Here is a 23,278-nt window from a genome sequence, read left to right as displayed (position 1 = left end):
TCTTTTATATTAAATACAGGGCGAAGACAAGAAAGTACCTGAAAAGACTCTTCATGCCCCTGTTTCACCTTCATCTGTACCTGACCATATGAAGTGCAACATCCTTAAAGCTCAAGTGGAAGCTGCTTTTAGAGTAGGCACCCAGGTAATCTGTGTTATGTTTTTCCTTTCTAGTTTTGGCATAGCTTACGCTAGTTTTCCAAAATCACGTAATTCCTGAGGAAGCACCTTATTTTATCTCAAGTATCCACATTGACCTAGCTCTCTCTAGCTGCTTTTTCAGTTTCTTCAGGGCACTCAAAATGATTGATATGATGGAAGTAGGAAATTTGTCCTAGCTGACATGATTAACACGGTTGAGAGAGGCTGAGAAAATAGGAGAGAAGGCCCCAGGAAATCTCCATGTTTTGATTTTGTCACTGTAGCTTTTATTTACTCTGTATCTGAGAAACAGTAATCTCCGGAGTTTTCTGAGGCTACCCACCACTCATGGAACCTGTGGTTAAGGGTGTTCTAAAGATAGTATCTGTGCATCCAGATGCAACCTTTATTTTAGGGGATTAATTTTAGCTGTCTGAATGTGAAATGTTAGCTAGTCTATTCTTTTCCTACTTGGTTTTGTGCATTTGACTGAATTTTAGGCTGCTATTTTCAGTATTTGGTCAGAGGTTACATCAAATACATCCTGTTTCAAAAACACCACTAGTCTTGTAATGATGTCATGCAGCTTAAAATTGATGCTAGATGGCATGACTGTAAAAAGTTAATTTTCAAACCAGAGGTAAATCCAAGTGAAACCTAAAATATATGATTCTTTTCAAGTGTTATTTGTGGACAAAAGATAATGCCATTGGTGCCAAAAATAAAGCCAAATAGAATGCTTTAGGAACAAAAGGAGAAGTAGAAAGACTGGTATAACTCCTATTCAAAGTTCCTGTCATATCCTTGTGCATGCTATTCTCCTTGAATGCAAACTGTGTTGGTATTTCCATCGCTTTGTTTCTTTTCATAACAACAGAACAGGTCAACTTGCCCTGCAAAGGATTTTGTTAACAATCATCTTTGTGTATTTGTTGTTCCCTAGCAGATCTTTCATCTGAGAGCCAGATTACATCTGGTCTAGCTAGACCTAGGGAAGTATCAAAATTTGTTATCCTGACTGCCCTAGATTTCAAGAGCAGAAACCATAAATCTGACAGCATGTGGGGGAAGAAAGTTGGGGTTTTTCTTTCAGTTTTTCCTTAAAGCAGTTCTCTCACCTCTCTGAATTCTGTGTTATTTCAACTGTGGTTTATGCAGCATGTTTGCCCTTGGGTTTGCCCTCTTTTTTTTCCTGTGTGTCTTTTCTACAGGATGTCATGGTATATTTCTCACATTTGTATTTTCTACTGAATATGCTTAATGGTCATGTTTGACTGGATAGTTAAAGACTGGAAGCAGTGTGTGCTGCTGCATTCAGAATACAGCATTACTAAGGCAAGATAGGAACTGTGCTTAACGTATGCATCTCTCAGTTCACCTGCCTGCCATGGCAGGGGGGTTGGAACTAGATGATCTAAAGGTCCTTTCCAACCCTAATCATTCTATGATTCTATAATTTTACACTCTGAGGCTTTCCAAGGGAGAAAATCTTGGGTTGCTTTTTCATGCATGCTGTAACTGTATTCTTTAGCTGCTGCTCTGTTGTAAATAAATTTCAGAGCAAGCTGAACTTACCTTTTTTCCATTTTACCTGTATTTTTTTGCACAAGGCTTTAGCAGTCAGATTGGATTGAGTAGGTGTCTGTAGGATTGGCATTAATGAGAAAAGTCCTATGAATTCAGGGTGAAGGAGGGGGGAAAAAAGACTGTTGCAGGGTAGCATGTACTGTGGAAAAATAATGGCATACGGTTCAGTTTGAAATCCCTGAAGCTTTCAGTGCTATAACAAAGTATGGCTTAAGAGTTACAGCCAGTAAATAAGGATGCCACCTTAATCTTGGAAATCCTCATTCAGCTCCCTGCTTAGACACAAAATTGCCTGTGCACTTAGAGATGAGTTCTTCTGTGCTTGAGCTCCCCTCCTGTCAGCTATGAGATTACCCATTGCAAAAATAAGTAGACAAAAACCAGGCAATGGTCAGCCATTACCATAAAAAGCTGTGGCTACACAAGCACTGGTAAGGGTAGACGAAATATTCATGATGAAGGAATGAGTAGAAATACACCATCTGTCATCTAGTATATGGGAGGAGAGAAAGGGGCTACAGGAGGCCCTAATAAACCACTGTACCAGCATACTATAAAATCACACCCCCCAAACCCCCAAACATCAACTCAAACTAGCTGAATACCAGTAGCTAAGCCATTTCCCAGTGGAAATTCAGTCTCTTCTGGGAAAAGCAAGCTGGGATGGCATTACACTGCCCAGAGACACAGCATCCTTTGAGGGAGCAGATAAGAAATAGTTGCTTTGTTGAAGACAGCCATTTAACTCCATGTATTCTTCCAGGGCTGTGATCCTGCCCCTCTTTGACCCTATCTGACATACCCTGCTGCCCGATATATCTGGAGGTCTAACTGTGCTATCCTCTGCCCAATTCTATCCTTTGATGCCAGTTCCATATTAAATTCCAGAGAAGTCCTGCCTCTGGCCTTATTCTTAAGACTCCAATTTCTCATTTCTCATTTTCTGTACTGTTACATTTCAACTTACAAGGCAGCCAGGACAAGAAGCATATCTATGTTCTGTAAGGCACAGCCTATATTCCTTGAGCGGTAAAGCAAGACAGACTGATTTTCCTCATGTACAGCATATATCTTCCTTTATTTCAGGGTATCACAAAAAAAGATGGGGATTTGCTCCTCTTTGTTTTGTAAAGGAAGAAGAAAGAACCACATCTGTCTTATGCATGCACTATTTGAAATTAAATTTTCTTTTAAAGGCCCCCAAAATCTATGGTCTAAGTTATCATTTATAAAACTTCATGGAGCATCTTCATTATACAGCTGGGTGTAAAAGCATGAGAAAAATACTGGTGCACTGTAGAATCGCATCCAAAATTAACAAACTATTGCTTGAAATGTTTGTAACAGCTCTCTATTCCTAAGCAGTAGGAATATTTTCAATACCATATGCTACTAACATCAGGATGTGACAAATTTATGAAGGCACCTCCTGCGTGTAGTAGAAGAAGAAGCTGTTCCTCATTAATTCTGAGAATGGAGTGAACGTTTGCAAGTGAAAAATACAAACTGGGACAGAAATTTTCTGTAGCTTTATCTTTATGGCAGCTAGACACCAACACAAGAGAGAGCTACAGAAATGAATGATTCCAGTACTTATGAGTTAAAAAGTAAAAACAGGGGAAATTATGCAATACTGTTGAAAATATATTCTGGAAGATAGTCTCTGCACTGCTTCATTTCAGAATTAAGCTGAAGAGCTTTTTATTGCGTTCCTAGGGGGCAATACACCATCTCCCATGACTATAGCCCTGATTTAGAGACTGAAAATTTGTAAGTTTATGGTGCTGATCACTGAGCCCTGCATGTGGTTGAGAGTTATAGAGCAGCAGGAAACTAACATGAGTGAGTTTGTTTATTTGGTGAAGATGGAAATATTTATGTGCCGTTCTGCTAGATGGAGAATCAAACTCCAGTGTGCATGGGGGTGCTGGAAGCTGAATCCAGGAGCACGCTGCCACAGATACCAGAGGTGAGAAACATGAAGAACCCGTACAGAACTGTGGGAACCTGTGGTTTGCACAGGGCATGCCATACAATTCCTGTAGGCCTGGAGCAAACAAGTAGTGTTTCACCACACACCTTTCAAACTGTGCCAGAGGGATCTGCCACCTTCTAGCTGACAGACTGCGTATCACAGTTCCCACATAATTAAGCTCCAGGGGAGCACTAAACACTGGGAAGCAACTGACATCTTTTCTTCTTTTTTTTTTTTTTTTTAATTCTTTTCTCTTTCTTTCTTTTCTTTCTTTTTTTTTTTTTTTGCATTTATTCCAGACTCTTCATTTGAGAGGGAGTGGTATAAAGCAGCAGTGAGGAACTGACAGAATACAAAAGACCAGCTCTGCCTGGCATTTAAAACCCTTTGCAGCTTGCATGAGTCAGTGCTGATATGCTGTGATTGAGCAAACAACTTGTTAGTATCACAAAGAGTCCTTTTTGCCAAACAGTTCATGGTCCAACTGATGGAGAAGAGATGCTAGCAGGTTTTGGTTGCTATTTATATCCACTTTGGCTAGGGCAGATTCTAATTATCTTTAGAATTAAACACAGGCTCCTGAGCAAATGCACAGATATCTCGGCAGGGCAGTGTGTGCTGTGTTCTAGAAGTTTGTCTTCTGTAAAGTGGTGTTTGTGCTCTCCACCTGTTACCAAAAATTTCTTTGGATTAATTTAAGTTTGGCAGGTTACCACAGGCAAGAAACCAAGATCCTGTTTATCACAGATTTCTTCTGTAGCTGATTTTTGCACTACTCATATCTTTCTCTGCAGACAAGGGAAGGCCAAGCTCATTTTAAGATACCTTTCTGCAGTGTGGTTTATGGAAGACAAATAGAGGTAACATTACCACCCGAGCTGTTCCTTGCTGCACGTTATGGGTGGTTAAAGGTAGTTTGGAGATCTGGAGTTATTTACAAAGAGCATACAACTTTATCAACCCCAAGGGAAACTCTTGGGTATCTTCTATCAGCCAGGCTTGGGTTCTTGAGCAGTTGATTCCTCTGCCTTGATTCTGCGTAAACAAAGGGACATTTATGCTGAACAAAGGAACGTTCTTCACAGGCTTATACACATGCAAATTTTTAGGCCAGTTAGATAGCCATCTCTCTTTTTTTCCTCCCTGTCCTAGAAACAAGGACAGATCATGATCATGTCATTTTGCTTCACGTATTGCAAATACGTAAGTGCAAGGTGCTTATGCTGTCAGGATTTACCTCGAGGAAAGGACTGCACTGTGGTACAGCAAATGTCTCAGGACATGCACAGGTAGAGGTGTCATCCTGCCGCCTGTGCTCTCAATGGGGATGCAAGCCATGGCTGCAAATGCAAATGAGACTGGGATCTAATCATTATTTATGGTAGAAAGGGTGCATAAGTGAGGTGAGTCACAGTGCTGGTCTGTCTTATCTGCATTTTTCATGATTCTTTGCCTTTTTCATTGTGCTGTCTCCTTTAAGGAGAAATTCAAGTGTGAGGACTTGTCAACTTCAAAGTCCAGGTGCTTTTGTCATATCACCTTAGATGAGCTGGGTCTTTGGAGCTTTATTCAGTTACGGGCGGGGATCTGGATTCGAACCTCAATCAGGTCATGAATGAAAATAGAGTAGGTGAGGTGAAGGCACTTGAGGATTTATAATCTTATGCCATCTTTCTTATAATAGGACTTAAACAAATCCTTCTGGATGCCCAGAGGAATTCTTAGCTTTCAGTAGATGTTGGCTTAAACACCTTGACAGGATCAGTTTTTTCCGACATTTGAACATCTTTCCATCATGAATTAGATGCTGTTTGCTTCCCTCTCCTTCTCCTTTCCTCCCTCCCTCCACCCGTGCTTATTCACAGCACTGAGCTACTGCACAATTTGACAGTCTTTGCACAGAGATCAGAATTACGTGAGTATAACAGGTCACAGCTGAGGTGTTCAGGTTGTGGGCGAAGCTTGCACAGCTCCTTATGTACATGATGCCTTCCTTGCTAAAGCTGTTGCTGTTAGTCACCCACTTGGATGAGCAATAAACTCACTGGCGAATTTCAGGCTAAGTAAAAAGAAGCAACTGCGCTGGAACTCTCAACTGGAACAGCAGCATCACTTATAATTGCTCATAACAATGGAATCTGAAAATGGCTCAGCTTCGAATTCTCTGTGTTCAGAGGGGAAACAAGTTTTCTGTGAGGCTACAGGAAATGAAGGGTGTCAGATGTATAAAACCACAAGATTTTGAATGTGCGCGATCAATATACAATACATGGCAGCTCATTAGAAGCGTGTCAGCAAGGATACCTTAGACTCAGGCAAGGAGCTGAGGAGATGATGTAGCAGTCTTCCTGAGGTACAGAAGGGGAGGGAGGATTTTGATAAACAGAATGTGGGAAAAGGGAAATCTTTAATTTATTCCCCAGGATACTGGAGGCAAATGTGGCAGTGGTGTCCCAAGACTGTGACAGTGCATTGTGGATATGTCAGCTATGTCTGCTAGCTGGCATGTCTGTAAGTGCTAGTACATGATAAGACAAGTACTGTTAATTGCAGTGATGTATAGGAGCCCCGCCACAGCCCAGGAGACACATGGTGCCAGGCCCTGTTCAGGAGAAAAACAGAGTAGTCTGTTTCCAAGAGACTTAACCATGATGCTTTTCTGCCTGAAAGGATACATTTGACATATTAAATCACCAAGGTAGGTTTATCTTGGCAGGGCGTTCTTCCTGATGATGTGTTGCTTAGCCTGTATTATCTAATGGGATCAGCCAACAATCTGCTTGGCTGACAAATGACCAAAACATTGGTGAAGAGCTGAAAAATCTGGTGTGCTTCAGGCCTCCTTAGCATCCAGAAACCACCAGGATAGAGAAGTATTTAGAGGCCACTGCGGTGAGAGCCATTGCTCCCTTACCTTTAAAGATCTCCAAACAGGGACTGTAGCAACAGGACAAGGGGTAATGGGTTCAAACAGGGGAAGTTCAGGTTAGATTTAATGTGAGGGTCATGAGGCACTGGAACAGGTTGCCCAAAGATATGGTGAATGGTCCATCCCTGGCAGTGTTCAAGGCCAGGTTGGACAGGCAAATCCAGCCAACAGGGCTTATGAATTCATGCATGGAGTTTCTCCTACAGGCTAGAAAGTGTTCCCACCCCTGCTGGAAAGCTCAGCAGGGTCTGATGCAGGGTCCCTGGAGCATCCATCTGCTTTCTAAGGCTCCAAAGGACAAGGCTGCCAGGAAAGCAGCCAGGGGGGTTATGGGTGCTTAGGACAAGCAGGCTGAAAACTATCAGGATAAGCCTGGCAGCCCAAAGGTAGGTCTCTTAGGCAGCTCTGGATACAATTTGGTATTAAGTGCTTTTCTCCTCTTTTCATCTTTTGGTGAAACTACTGTTTTTTAGCAATCATCTATGAAGAGAGCCTGTGCAATGACATTTCTGTCCAGGCATGTTTCTTGTCTCTACTATGATAAAGTAATGCTTTACCTTTGTTTCTGACACCATCCAGAAAGTTAATGGCATATGAAATCAGAATGTTAATAATTTTTCTTCTGCTCTGAGCCCAGTGCAGATAAGAAAAGAGAATGATATTGTGTGGATGGATTATATGGATCAACCTTTAATTTTGTTTGGCTTGCAATCTGGTATCCAGCTTGTTTCTCTTTGGGTAATTATTAAATGAATTTGCTTCTGTATAAATGAAGTTTCCAGGTCTGCTATGCCCTCAAATATCTCCCTCTCAGAGCAGCATCCTCTGGGTGAAGGAAGAATCTGCTTTAGGTAAGGAGATCTGAACAGCTCCATGGTTTTGCCTATGTCCTTACACGGCTTATTGCTGGGCTTTCTGTGGGTGACAGAGCCTCTGCCCAGCTCTCCATGTACATTCCCCACCAAATATCTCCTGCTAGCCTTGGCTAAACTCCCCTGTGTCACTGATGGAGGGCATCCTGCAGTAGAAACTGAAATCCTGGCCCTAGCATGTGTGCTTTTTTTCAACTGAAGGCAAACCATCTGGGAATCATATTGTGAGAGCTGTGTACAGGTGTAACTCTTGGTTTACAGTCACATAGAATCATAGAATGGTTTGGGTTGGAAAGGACCTTAAGATCATCCAGTTTCAACCCCCCTGCCATGGGCAGGGAGGCCACACACTAAACCAGCCTAAGGCTCTGTCCAGCCTGTCCTTGAACATCACCAGGGATGGAGCATTCACAACTTCTTTGGGCAGCCTGTTCCAGCGCTTCACTGCCCTCACAGTAAAGAATTTCTTCCTTATGTCTAAGCTGTTTCCATTTAAACCCGTTGCCCCTTGTCCTATTGCCACAGTCCCTCATGAAGAGTCCCTTCCCAGCATCCTTGTAGCCACCCTTCAGATACTGGAAGGCTGCTATGAGGTCTCCATGCAGCCTTCTCTTCTCCAGGCTGAACAGCCCCAACTTCCTCAGCCTGTCTTCATACGGGAGGTGCTCCAGTCCCCTGATCATCCTTGTGGCCCTTCTCTGAACTTGTTCCAACAGTTCCATGTTCTTTTTATGCTGAGGACACCAGAACTGCACACAATACTCCAAGTGAGGTCTCACAAGAGCAGAGTAGAGGGGCAGGATCACATCCTTCAACCTGCTGGTCGCGTTCCTTTTGATGCAGCCCAGGATACATCTTTTCAGTAAGGCTGAGGAAGTCCTTGTATAGTTAGTGAATGTGATTTACAGGGTTAGGAGGAAAACAAAAGAAACATGTTATCACCTGATGATTTACTGACCTCCTTCTGAAAACAAACCAAAAGCCAGCAAGTACAGTTCCTGATAGATGAAGCCCTTTGCAGAAGCATTTGCAGGTACATTTTCCTGTGTCTGTTCATTCATAGACATGGAGGAGAGGCATAGGGTGAAGAGAATTAGCGAATCCTTATTAACATGTATCTGCCAATGCACAGCTGTGTCACCTGGTGTACACACCTCATCATCAGAGGCTGTTCAGGCCACTCCATTTTTTTGCATGGTCTCTCTCTCCCTTTAGTTTAGAGTTGGATTGCTCATTCACTAATGTGCACCACTTACTTGTGTGTACAGGAGTCTTTCATGTTGTCTAAAGCATGAATAATAATGGAGAAAATTAATACTAAGAGAAGTTCATGAGGATGCTGATCATGCCGTTTACATGCCGAATACGCCACTACTTGAGATGCAGGCTTAGACTTTCAATGCAGAGAAGGAAAAAGAGAATGGTAATGTAGTCATGGACCTGAAAGAAAACAAGGGTCAGCTATTAGGGACTAATAAATCAAAGACCTCTCTATTGGCTAATAAGGTCCATGGCTTATAGTGTTTAAGTAGGTTGAATTCTAATAATTTCATTCCTGGTCACAGCTGCTGCACTGCATCCTTGATCTCCATATTCTTTCTTCTATTGTTGTGTTCAAGTACATCTTAAAATGCAGCTCAATTAATTCGGTGAAAATTGGAATAAAGTAAAATTCATGGTATTAAAAAGTAGCCCATTTGACACATAGTAAGCAGCTAGCTTGTCAGGCTTAACAATAAAATATTGTTAAGACATCAGTGTGGAAGAAGAGACTGCGTATTAAGTTTCTGACAGCCAGATTCATGTTTACAGCTTTCAGAAACCCAGCAGCTTTATAGAAAGCATTATAATTTCTGTAGAACAAAGGAAGATTACTTCAGTGCTCATCTATGCCAACAAAGAATGATTTTCTATGCTTTCTCTCAATTCCATAAAACCCATTTTTCCTTTCAAGAAAGCACTCGATTTGGAATAAACAAAATGCTAGACAAAGCTACTAGAGCAGAGCTAAATTTCTTAAAGTTATTAATTTATTAACATTTGAAAAATCGCAGTCCTGGTCCTGAAATTATTAATGGTGTGATGCTAATTCACTGATAACCTTAGCTGCAAAACATTTGGTGGCTGAGTTACAATAGTGGTGCTGGTGTGATTATGTCCACTTTTGTCTGAATCATTAATACATTTGCCTAGGACTAGGGAAACCTCTGGCTGATGGAGATTAAACCCAGATATATAAAAGCACACTGTTGGGGTAGAGCTCCCCCAGTGCCTACTGCTGATCCTGTTCTCCTCTAAGCTAGCTCTAAACTAGCTTCCTCTGTGTAAACCAGCTCCCTAGGGGAAGGATAAACCTGCTGGTGAGGTTCAGAGGGTTCGCTCTTTGCTGTTGGTGGTTTTGGCATCAATATATAAGGTGCAACAACTCTAATAGGAAGGGTTATGGAGGGACTTATTTCAAAATGCTCCCTAACCTGTATCTAAAATACATGCCTGGGCTTCAGTAGACCCAAGACAGAGTTCACTCTCTGCTAAGCTCCCAGTGGTTCCAGTTTAATTGCCCATACAGTTAATTATGTGTACAAGCTGTAACATCCTGTTCCCACCGTGGCTGAAGATCTGGTAAATAATGACCTGGGAAGTGGCAATGAGGGTTTTGTTCTCTCTGGCACAAGGGGGAAATGAACCTAAAACTATCACAGCTTGGGAAGTTTTCCCAAGCACTGGGTATTCCTACTGATAATTTGTAGTTCTTTGCTAAGGTATAGGAGAAACTCAGCTTTGATTTTGTTCCTTTTTCTTATAAGCACCCTCAAATGGAATATATCAATGTTTATTGAATGGAAGGTCTCACATCAAATTTACAGTATTTTTACATGCCTGTAAAATCCTTTGACTTGGATTTGATGGATTTGAAGGAACCTGTCTTGTCTTATTTGAAGACGGACTGACACATTTAATTCAATTTGATCTGGACCAATGGACCCAAATTATTACGGTTCAGATATTCAACATTGAAAAATCACTCTGTTGTAGGACCATTTATCAGGATGGAAATGTCAGAGCCTGCCAAATCCATTACTGATTTGGAGATACTCATGTGTCTTCAGACAGTATTTTCTGTAGAGGAGTGCATTGTTGCACTGACACTGGCATTTACACATAGACTGTGGAACCCTGCATCTCAGTTGAAGAGTATAATCTACCAACACCTGCCTTAATTGGGTGTTTTCTGTGTAAACAAGTAATTTTCATGTAAGTCATTTTGCGATACTAGTATTTTCAAATCTATAGACAAATGCTATGTGAGAGACAGGACTCTGTAATTTAGCAGGGAGCAATAATGGGTGAGATTTTCTGTGATTTGTATGTACAGTGTGATTATATGGAGGGGATCCCATTTTTCAATTAATTTTTTTAAGTCTGTATGAAAAGTTGGCATCGTGATTTTGATTGGACTACCTAAATATTTATTCTACTCCAATTAAAAGAACAACTTGACTACAGTATGTTTGCCTGGGCTGATTTTTATTACTTCTGCTCAAATGCTTTCTGGAGGAACCAATGGTTTCTTTCTTCTTTAACCCTATCCAATCTCTTCCTAATACTATTGCTCTGCACATTGTACATTGTAGATCATTGCAGTGAATCTCACAGTGAAAATCAAGTTGAGACGAGTTAAAAAACATTGCTGTGCCTTCTAAAGGTGGGCAGAGTAGTAATTTGGGGTATTGCAGTTTTCTGGGGTGCTTACAGGGGTATATTTTTAATAAACAGTTGTATTATCCTAAGTATATGGATGTCTTACTAAACTTTGGCTCCTTCTTTTAACAGGCTGTGAAAGAAGAGTCCTCTTTTGTAAATCCCAGTAAGACCTCCAGCCTGCAGGACCCTAATGTAAGGTCTGTTGTTTCTTGTCCATAGGGAAAACATCAAATAAATGCATGATGTAGTGAGGCATTTTCCACACAGTATCTCCAACAGATGTTACAGGTCAACTTGCTCATCCACAAGTTCACCAAGCAATGGCCTGTCTGTCAGAAGGGTGCTTATTTGGTATGCGTATACCACATATAGTTGAAGAATTAATAAAAGCTCAGCTTTAAAAATTAGATGGAGCGTATATACTTAAACAATTGATAAATGCTGAAAGTAAAAAACAGGTCCAGTGACAGACCTAAAAATCTTGTGTAAAAATAAGTCAGTTTTCATAACTTATATATCAGAAGCACGCTAGATACTCCAAACTGGAATATCCTTGTGTTTGTGTTTTTCTGATGGCTCCTTTGCAGGCAGTAGTGACTAGTTTGGATTGTACTTTTATTCTGATGATGGTGGATAGAAGTCTTCCTTTTTGGAAATGGCCATTTTAAAGAAGCATATTAATTGTAAACATTATTTGAATGGCACAGTGTGCTGTGTCTCATCAGGTCACTAGAGAGGAGGTTACAGCATGAGTGTTTGAAAATTGCCTGCCTCTGTATGTGTGGTAGTACCACCACTTTGGACATCTTAAGTATCCAAATCTGAGAGGAGGATTGAATGAAAGAGAACTATGAATTCAAAGCAATCACACTGGCTGTCAATCAGCTAATATGCAAGTGTATATGCTATGTATATGCATATTCAATATATACGTGTATACGTAATATGCATATGTACTAGAACCCTAGTTATCCCATTATTTTATTTTATAACTTTCTGGTGGTGACCCTTGCAGTTGAAAGCAGACATTTAAGTATCTTATAGAAAAGTCTGGATGAGGGCTGTAATGAATTACATTTGACAGATCCTTCTGAACGCAGAAAGAAACAGTTAAAGTTGTGAAAGTTTGTCCACCCTTTCTTCCAATGTGTATCTTTCCTATAAGGTGAAAAATCACTAACAGTGTTCAAAAACCATTTCATTGAAATATTCCTTTCAGATCAGACTGGACTAGCAGAACTGCTATGTTTGCTTAGTGAAAGCATCTACCTACAGAATAATGGTGAGGATGGCTGGTGGTGCTGAGGCAGGAGGAGATGTGAGCAATGATATTGCTTTCCAGGGCAGTCCCTGTCTTGCCTGCAGTACAGCTGTGATTCCCAGTTCCCCACATGTATGTCTCTCATCTCGGGACAACCTACAGAGCTGTAACTTCTAGCTTGACAGGCTGTGATTTTCCCATTTGTCCAAGGGGCTGCAAAGTCTACTTGATATTTACAATCACCCTTTTTTCTCCTGTGCAATTGCCCTTTCTAGGCATCTACAACACTTTCTTATGTCCACTGAGAAAATTCATCACATACATTACACAGTGACCTATTTCTTTGTTTAATAGAAATGGGTTTCATGTATTGTCTTTGCCACAACAGCCTTTGTTGGATTGCTGTCACTTCCAGAAGCAGTTCAGGAGGTCCTAGACTGTAAAGCCCTGCGTGATTTGGAAAGTGGCTACAGACTTGTTTTCCTTACCTTCTGAAATCCTTATGCTGAACCTCTATAACATATGTAGAAAAGGCTTTCTATTTCACATTTGGTAATGGATTCTCTCCTGCTTCATCGTGCTGAGCTGTAAATGAATTGTATGCTTTGTGAAGTGAAATACTATTCAGCATGAGTAAGGATGGCAACCTGGCTGCAAAGCTGATATTACTGTTTTCTTTTACACACATCCAAGCTTATAAACTCATAAAAGCCACTTTGGAGTTCTCAGTATGCAGTAGACTGGTGTATATTTGTCTAATATTTATTTTTATCTGGTTTATGTCAAGCATTGTTTCCTCTACCCTCAGTTCTGCCAAATGATATGGTATTGTTTTATTGCTTTGTGTCTGTGTCCTGGAGGTACAAATATACAAGTAATCAGTGCTCAGCGATAGACCAATTTTAACAGCTTGCATTCAAAACTCAGAGAATAATGCAAAGTAAATTCAGTGTCTAACCAATTCTCTCTCTCCAAGTGGCTTTCCTTTCTGCAGGGACATATGCACTCTTGCAGACAGCCAGAATGTGACCTTTTTGCTAATAACATCCTCTATAACCTCTATTTTGTGGACTTGGATGGACACAAATAAGCCTTTGCTCTGCTAGGAATTGCATCTGAGTAGAGCTAAGGGTTAGTTCATACTGATCAGACAAGTCACCTGGGATTTTTTTCTCTTCTTTAGTTGAGAAATACACAAATATCCTTTGTACAAAAGCCCTCCCTGTAGAATATAGTTTTTATTCCTGCAAGAACCCATACAGACATTCCTGTAGACAACACCTGTGTGAATATTTGAGGATGTTTGCTTGCTGCAATATCTTACCAGTTGAAACCAGTGTCTGTTGGAGCTATTTAACAATAAATACCCTTTTTATGCAAGGGATTTACAGCAGGGACAATGAGTTCATGTGTTTCATTACTGATGACTGTACAATGCATTAGCAAAAATGCTCCGTTTTTTCCAAACCCATGCCATTGGGAAGTTTGTTCAGGCTACCTAGTAAGCAAACATATGCAGTTTTGATCATTAACTGAAGTATGAATTCTTCATACAAATAGGGAAATAGAAGGTGAGGAAGAAGGGTAGTAGTGCTTGTTTGATTAAAGAACTGTGCTCTCTTTGCTACCATTTTGTCTGCTCATCCATTGCCACTCTGAAGATTACACTTCCAATGAATTAACTACTTGGATATGGCCTGTAATCCCCCTGAGCAATTATTTTAGCATCTGCCATAGCAGACTCAATTTGGCTAACAATTGCTATAGCTCTTTGTAGAATTAGTTCTGGTTCAACTAGTAATTACTCATATATATGTGTGGTACAGCCCTTTCACTGCAAGCAGGTCTCCAGTCATTTTGTTGGGCATGGCCTTGGAATTATGTTGTGTTTATGCAAAGTTGCCATGTGTCAGTCAGTTTATTCACCTGTTTTCTGACTCTGTTGGCAAACTGCAGATACTTCTATATCTAAATCGGTTTAAATATGGGGAAAAAAACACAGCTGAAGCTGAAATTGCACTGTTTTGTTAGCTTTCAGGAGGGAAAAGCTTGTGAAATTTGCTCTGTTGTTTGGTGCAAAGGCTGGAAATGTAAGGTTGTCTCCTGATCTTTCTGTTAATAGCTCACCTGTACATGCCAGATTAGGCTGTGGGAGAATGTGGGACCACAGAAGAGTACAGTCCTCCCTCCTCCTGCATTTGGAAAGCAGTGCTGCATGTTTCTTTATGTCCTTTCCCTCCTCTGGATAGGGTTGTTTTTTTTTTTTCTCTCACACTGTTTCAAGTGCTGGTCCCCACATTCATTGAAGAAAAAGCTAGTGACTCAGTAACCCAGTACGTGCTACACTGTCCTAGCTTACACTCTCCTTAAGCCTCAGTGAAGACCGATATAGTGCATATGAATTGGGACACAGTTGTACGTTCCCCTTGCTGACCCTGCTGCTTTGCTGATAACCCCTAGCAGAGCAGCAGACCTGCACAGCGACAGTAGAAGTCGTCTGGTTACCTAAGCTGGATCCATCCAGGCTGCACATGATCAAAGTAAATGAGAGCAACTAATAGGAAGGGAATTTCAAAAGCGAGTTAAGCAGGAGAGCTACGAGTTATCCTGATAAGAGACAGGAGTCCTACCAAGAAGAGTTAGACATGGCTTTATTACAGCTCTGTTGTAACAGACTTGAAAGCACGCACATCTTCATCAACATCCAAGTAATACGTACAGAGAAGTACAGCCCAGCTATATAGCTGAGGCATAAGCACTTTGGACAAGGCAGAACTTAATGTTGGTTTGCAGAATAAGAAATACCTGAAAAAAAAGAAGTTATTTATGTATTTGCATTATTTTGGTTTTTATACTGCCTGTATTTAGTCAAGAAGAGATACAGCTGGTTTGCAGTTACTACTTTGCTTAGTGAGGCATGCTTTGCTAAGACATGTAGTAAAAATGTGTTTGTGTGGACATTGTCATTGTAAATTCCAAATGAGACCAGTCATTTTGCAGTGATTTTTAGTGGTACTTCTTTTGGGATGTAGGGCCCAAATCTGCAAGGGAAGCAGTGATCACATCAGTCCTTTTTGTGACCAAGGAGAGGAATTTGTCTTCCACTAGTGCTGGAAAAGCCTTTCTAACACGAACATTTTCTTCTTTAGTATTGTAAGAGAAGAATCTGTCATGGTGCTGAATGGGCCAGAAGGGATTATGAGGATTTAACAGAGGTATCTCCATGTCTGTTAGAAACTTCCTTACACCGAAGTATCTGAGTTGGTGTCCAGATGGAAGTGTTGAGGGAGAAGTGTTCGGGGAGAATTCACTGATCAGATATCTAATTTAATTTAGGTTTGAGATTACTGCATGTTCTTATGTATAATTTTGGTAAGGATCTCATCACCTGCCTCCAGATGGGATTTTTTTATTTGGTTCTTTTAGCCTTGAGAGATCAGGGTTCAGGCTGCCTGCCAGAACATTTGTATAATGAAGTAAGTATAAAATACTGTAGGAAATACAAAAATAACAATTGTGGTCGCCCAGTTTTGTATCACCTCCAGTTGCACTTTCCTGTGATCAAGAGATCCAGCCTGTCGACTGATGAGGGATGCAAAGGTTTCTCTCCTGCAGCGTATCAAGCGACTGTGAATCACATGGTCACCTCCTCACCTTTTTGTAAACCTCACCCATTTCTTAGTAAGGGGTGTGCTGCTAGAAAGATAACCTTTTGAACTTTCTGTCCAGAAGTTTACCACTTAATTGTGAGCCTGCTTCATTTGTTTAATGTAATAAATATATGGCTAACCACAGAACCCCACCAAGATAGTTCCTTCCATTATTCCTCAAAGCTTTGCCAGACAGAAGCACCATCTGTATAACTTTCCCACTGCCTATACACAAACTTCTCCTGAAGACTCTTTGAAGTGTCTGTTTTCCCTCTGGCTATGACCATCTGGGTAAGCCTAAAGCATGTATATGCGTGTGCGTGTGCATGTGCACACAGATTCACACATGCAGAGTTTGACTATATTTAATACAAAGTCTACACTTTCCTATTTTATTCTTTTCTTCAAATATATCTGAATGTAATCCCCAGATTAACACTGCTGTGCCTTCTTCAGGGAGTCCAGTGAGTGAAGTATTAGACCAAAATAGTCTAGATGTCAGGAACTGCTAATACTTTTGAACCAGTCAAAATAGTGTCTGTCCTTGGGAATACCCTGTTTGCAAGCCAAGTGTTCGTCTTGGAACAACTCAGAAAGTGGAAATGTTATCAAAAATGCCTAAAGTTAAACAAAGTTTGGTAAGGAACAGAAGTTAAATTGGTAAAACAGGAATTAGCGGTCAACAGGATTTGTTCATGATGTGTTTTTTTCCTTCATGGTCATTTGAAGCTCAGAAAAGCTTAGACATGATGTATGTCTGATTCAGGTGAGCTGGCTGAAGGTCTTCAAGTGCTGGTACATGCAAACATTAACACCTTCTTCATTTGCTAAATGTTAGTCTTCATTTTGTGAGTAGCTATTTACTGTTACACACACAAGACTATCCAGATGTTAAAATAGATACACTCTTCTGAGGTTGGGTTTTGGAAAATGTAAACAGTAATTGTCATTGTTTCTGTGAAATTTTAGTTATTTATTGTAGAACTGTTGATTGGAAGGGACATCTGGAGGTCATCTAGTCCAGCCTTCTGCTCAAAGCAGGACTTTCACCAACACAAGATCACATCAGCCATGGCTTTGTCTATCTGGATTTTGAAAACCTCCAAGGATGAAGGTCATACAGCCTTTTATGCAGAATACTGATCAATTGTGCAAACACAAGTTCCTGCATTTCTGAAGCAGGTGCCCAGTAGTTTTCAGTCAAGTGCCCTCTTCAACTGAAGCCCTCAAGTTGGTTGGTCAGTTATTACTGTTCTTGTTGCTGTTGCCACTTGCTGTTTTGCGCCATGTGGTACATTTATGGACTGCAATATTTATTTTCCCGTATAGCACGCTTCTGGATTGCTACCAGCTTTGGCATGCTTTACATCCCACATGGTTCAGGATTTGTCTGTGGATTTCTTTCTGTTTCAACCAACTGCTGCATCACCCTTTGTTGATCCTTGTTATCCGAATTATCTCATCTTTCATAGGATTGCAAATAGCAATATTCTTCTTCTGTGGGAGTAGGTATAAGCACCAGCTGGAGCTTTGTGCATTCATCTATTCTAATTTTCTTTGTAAATCTTCCCATCCAAAACAAAATTACACTATTACATTAAGACTAATTATATTAGGAGCTGCTCAACACGTAATGTAAAATTAAATGTTATCTCACAGAGCTTGATGATGCTGCACACCAGAAAAGAAGGGTGGAAAGTATTATATCAAGTTATACAGGGTACAGATGAATCGGAATTAATAGCAGGCACTCTTCTGAATGCCCAATGCAGAGTAAGCTTTGCTCATACAAATTGTCAATGTGATTCCCTTGCTGAGGCTTACGCATCTGCTGTACACCAGGCTTTGAGTTTGGCTGCCTTTCAGTTTATGTGAATACATCCTACACCTTTCCTGACCAAAGTGATGATTCTTCTTATGTGTATCATTTATATATCACAAAGGGAGGAGTGTCATTCAAAGTAATGTCTGTATTCTTATGCTTTTCCCTTTCATTTCTCACCTGCACATATTGTATTAGCATTTGAATTATCATCTTTTGGTTTGCCTAATCAAGACACATTTTGGATCTGAAACTAGCCCTCAGTATCTGTCTTTATACATATGCTTCCACTGAATGTCAGGGTAGCTTTTCAACAGCATATAAGTGTATTCATAGGGAGTTTTTTTCTACATTATCCAACAGTATGTACTGCGTGCACTGACTTTTTCTATCAATCAGTGACACTGATTTAGGACTCTTTGGAATCACAGGAGTCCTCAAGACAACATTTTTTTAAGGAAAAAAAAACAACTTTCCTTTTTTTTTTTTTTTTTTAATAAGGAAAAGTAGAACCCTGAGGTGGTAGCAGATCTCTCAGAGAAGTGGAATTTATTGTACAGCTGCTTACCAGCTGGTCAAGACTTCAAGGAACATGAACTGATTTTTAATTAGAAATTTCGATTGACAGAGATGGCTGTGTCCCACAAAGCTCTATTGGACATGGTATCTGACAGCAATTCTTACAAAGACTGAAACTGACACCAGGTCTTTGAGTCTGTGGCCTTAACCATGGACAGTTTCCAGGTAGGTAGCTTCTAAGAATCATAGAGCTGAAGTTTGGTACCAGCTGTCCAATGAGAACTGTGGTAGGAGATGTCCATGTTGGCAATTGGAGGTTAAGAATAAGCATGTCACCTGCATGATTCTGGACAGCTTGTATCTTCCAAAGACTTCAGTTCCCTGGAGGAATAGATATATGCAAATGAACTTTTAGGCAGGTCATAATTGATGATGATCAAAAATTATGTGCTTAGTTTTACCTGACATTAGCTTCAGTGAATCCAAGCAGGTTGTGTTTTCTTAGAATCAGAATGGACTTCACTCTAAGAGACAGAGTCTGAAACATAACATTTAAATATCTCCTTCTAAATGGATCGTGAAATATTCTAGGAAAACTTAAAACATCTAAGTTGGCTTCTTCCTAACAAATACTGATTGCTTTTAAAAAGCTGCTTTTTCAGTTAATCTTTACCCTAAAAAATACAAACCATTAATTCTCCAACTGAAAAATTTCAACCAGCATTTCCAAAACCAAAGTGAATAGCTAAATATACATCAGCCTGGCCTCAATCCAGTGGAAAGGCTAATGGATCTGCTACTCTGGCTTTTTACAGGACCTTCATCCAGTAATTTCTGCATCAGAGTCATAACTTTAAGCTGAACTCTTGCATACCCTTTGCATGCCAGCTTGCATTAAAGATTGCAGATAGGACACGTAGTTATGTTCTTTGACTTCATTCCAAGTATTGAAGACCTCTTTGACCTGTTGCCTGAAGTCAGATGCTGCTGAATTATTTGTAATTGTACTATTAATCTCTGAACTACAGAACAAGGAGCAATATTCAGACCTTTCAGATGAGGTTAAACTGATGAAATACCCCACTTGAGGTGCATTTCTTTGTGTCCTGTAAACTGCACCTAGGTTCTATGGAAGCCACAGCATTTACAGTGGCTGCCCTGATTGCTGTATGAAGAGGTAGGATTTGTAGCGCAGTTTGACCTTAGGTACCTGGTGTTGACCTGCAACATTATTCTGAGCTGGGGGAGAAGAACATTTTCTGTATTATCATTATCTGTCTGTTGGACCACAGGAACATCACATTTTCATCTAGACTGCAGATACATTTTCATTGTAAGGGCAAGGCAGAAGAGGGAATTTTTTGCTTTGAAAGAAACAGAGCTCAAGCGAGGAGGGTAAGGAAAGCGCACAAGCTGATTTTGGATTAGGCTGCTGCTCTGTAGCAAGGAGCTTTGATGTACAGCTGCAATCTATATAAAAAAAAAAGGTAAAAAGAAAAAAAAACCTTTCTTCAGAAAGTTTGATGATGACAATAGCTTTCAAATGGTCAAATAACATTTTGGAGAGCTAACCTGTCTTCTGAGAAAAGCTACTTTATCAAAGTGAAAAAGCACAAGTTATTGTGTCTTAACTTCAGATGGCCATAACTTTGGAAAAGAAGGAAGTGTGAAATCCTTAGAACACAGAAAAGCTGTGCATGCTTGTGTGTGTTTCCTTAGCACGTTAGGCTATGTCTTTGATGCACAAGACAATGAATCTATCAGATAGTCTTCCTTCTTCCCAAGATTTCACTACCATATTCCCACTCAAAGGAAGTTCTGAAGCAAAAAATAAGCCAGTATTTTTTTGTGGGCATTTTTGTTTGTTTTTGTTCCCCCATGAATCAGCACCTAAAGGTCAGTCTTCATGCAGATGGCTGTGTCCTTATAAATCATGGGGCTTTTAGTCTCTACCCCTTTACCTTAGTCTGGGAGGGTGGAGGGAGAGAGATTGTTCCAGGTGGCAAAATAGGCACAAACAGAAGCAAAGAGGATAAAACCTGTTAAAGACAAATGCAGAAAATGGGTTCACCCAGCAAATGTTAGTGGTTTTAAAATTCTGAACTGGATTCTCCAGGGAAAGAGAAGTCCTTTTATCCCTTTCAGCTTATTAGGTGTACAGTTGTTTGCTCCCAGATGGTTCACTTGCCACATTTCAAACAAGTACAGAGGTCTGCCCAGAGCCAGCTTAGCAGGGGACAAAGAGGCATGTCAGCCTACAGAAGCCACGGTACACAAAGAGGTGGTGCAGGCAGATGCATAGCACCCAGTCTCCCCATTACAGCTGAGTTGAGGGTGGGGTGCATCACCAGGAGCCCCTCGGCACAAGCATGTACATCATGTCCCCAAGGAAGATTCAAGCTAAGTCAGTGGACATCTGTGGTCACTTGAAATGTCCCACAGTGTATGGTTTTTGTGAGCAGTTTTGGTTTCAGTAGCCCTGTTGGCTGCTACTCTGAGAAAAAGACCCAAATTCCTTGGGTTTGGAGGGGATCTCTCTCTAGGACTTGTTTATGTTTCTGTGCAGGCTTGTGAAACTGGCTGAAGTAGGTGTGAAGTAAGGTGTGCTGGCTGCTGCTCAGGACTATGCTGAGGCTCTCAATGCCCAGGCAGTTTTTGATGACCTGGCACTGTATGCTGACATTTGTGGTTGTTATTGTCATTCTCACCAGGAAGGGACAGATTGTTATGTAAGGTGCCAGATCATGAAGTAACTGTCTTGGTTTGGTACCTTCATTTTTACACTGTAGTGGTTGGATACCATTATGGGGAAAAAAACTTGTTATGAATTAATGAAACAGAACCTTATAAAGGAAATGTAATATACTGCACATTTCATTTTCTTTTTAAGTCTGGGTCCCACTGATCTTTCAACACTTCAGGTTTTGTTCAAGCTATATAGTCTATATGGGACTGTAAACTACAAATGGTGATATCTGCATGTAATGACTCTATTTAAATAGACAAAATAATTGCAAGGCTTCTCTTCAAGAAAAGAAGTTTTTCCATATATGATAATACATTCTGGCTGTAGAATTCAAAAGATAACAATGGATGTTATTCTGCTTTATAGTTGCTGCTTCTTCAAAAATATCAATGTCATCTTTTTTAAGTTTGTGTGATATTAAAAGTCTGCCATTTTTAAAGCACAGATCAGGCTCTGAGTTGATCAAGCTGGGCACTGCTTGCATCTGGTTGCTGATGTGACAGTAGCAACAGTTTGGAACATGTTCAGACTGAGGAAGAGCGTTTACAGATGAAACAGGAGCTGTCACAGGATTTTTAGGCTGTTGTGGAAAGAGCTAACCTAGCAAGGTTTTAATGAGGACAAAAATCCAGCTCTGCAGTTGGTGGGACTAGACTAGCTTTTTGTCTCATGGTAATGGCCTCCTTGGATGGAGGCATCACCACTACTCCTTTTCATTCAGAGGTAGCTTCAATTTACACCCTAGCTAACCTGCAGTTTCTCAAAATGTGCAGTTAAATGGTGCTTGGGTCTCTCCCAGAGGCCTGATAAATACCAGGAGAAAGGCACAGCTTTGCTGTCCCACAGTCTGCTGTTTCCTAACCCATTGATAGAGCATCATTTGCTACCATTTTGAGGAAACGTTTCTCAACTTAGTTTAGTTTATACCACTAGCTTTGTTCCTGCTTTCACTGGGGTGATGAAAAAGTTTAAAATTTTTAAGTACCTTATTACAAAGGTGTTGGAGAATTGTGAGGACTCCTCATTCAGAGCAAGGATTTCAGCTAATGTATTTCAGAAAACTTGAGCTGAAAGTAATGGCATTACAACATTCACACCCCTTGAGGATTTGACCATCAGATCCAATTGTTAAATGGCTTTTAATCTATTTATCCTGCTTATGTCAGAATGTGAATTGAAAGTCATTTTGGGTAAATTGAACTAGTAATTTTTTTTTCAGTACTCAAAAACTACCTTTGGCAGAGCAAAAGTTGTCTAAGAAAACAATAGACAGAGCCATCATCCATTCTGAAGCCTGACTTCATGAAATTACATTGTGAGCTTCCATCATGATGTTGCTTCACAGATTTCCAGATTGGACATACTGGCTTCAAATCTAAAACAAGATCGTTTGGTCTTTTTTCTTCTCTTATCCCCCCCTTATTTACCAGCCTAACAAACTCAGCAAAAGGTCTCAAAATCTGGCCCGATTGTTCTGCATTAATTTTATTGCAAATCTGAACTATAAATGACTGACCTTGGAACTGGAATTTGGGAAGGGGCAAAATATGAATCTTGCTGCTATCTTGCTGACTTTTTGAAATTAATGCTGTCAAGGTGCAGAAAAAAAATAGCCAAAAATTGTTCATGAGAAGTGGAACTAGTGGGGTCACGTATACGATTTATATATGTCCTTTCTACTCTCATACTCCCCATTGCTCTACCTTATGTTCTGTGACCTCCCCAAAGACTAAAAAATATAACCTGAGGGCTGTGCCATCCCAGTAGGTTCTGTTGTAGCTGGACACCAGGTTCAGAAGTTATCAGAGAGTTAATGAAGCTTAAAACCCACATGGGCATTGGAGGGAACTGCAACTATGAAGATTAAATATGCTTATCTTGTTATGGTTTTAGAAGGCCAGTAAGATGCAAGTAGACTCAAAAAACTCAACCCAAATTTATACTATTAGAGACAATGCTGTGCCACTTCTGGCAGCTGTGGAATGTACCTCAGTGCACAAGCAGTCCCACCAGCAATCAGTATGGCTACTTAAGTACCAATTTTGTGTCTGACTTCAGATTAGATGGCAGA

The 23,278-nt window shown here is 40.4% G+C and overlaps 1 protein-coding gene across 2 annotated transcripts in view; it reads left to right on the top strand.

Moving 5' to 3' along the window:
• The window catches only part of LOC134159719 (band 4.1-like protein 4B), an 85,161-nt gene that overhangs the window by 24,476 nt on the left and 37,407 nt on the right, over nt 1-23,278 (top strand). For both annotated transcript variants that reach the window (XM_062610969.1, XM_062610968.1), the window contains 3 exons: nt 20-145; nt 3,623-3,697; nt 11,339-11,406. In XM_062610969.1, the coding sequence (XP_062466953.1) occupies nt 89-145; nt 3,623-3,697; nt 11,339-11,406 (200 nt within the window). In that variant the 5' untranslated portion in view covers nt 20-88. The remainder of the gene's footprint in view (nt 1-19; nt 146-3,622; nt 3,698-11,338; nt 11,407-23,278) is intronic.

The sequence above is a fragment of the Pezoporus occidentalis genome, unplaced genomic scaffold, assembly GCF_034315485.1.
Source record: "Pezoporus occidentalis ecotype Australia unplaced genomic scaffold, CSIRO_AGI_Poc_V1 ctg15, whole genome shotgun sequence".
NCBI classification, from domain to species: domain Eukaryota; kingdom Metazoa; phylum Chordata; class Aves; order Psittaciformes; family Psittacidae; genus Pezoporus; species Pezoporus occidentalis.
Note: the sequence above shows the minus strand (reverse complement) of the source record. Positions and strands in the feature narration are given on the sequence as shown.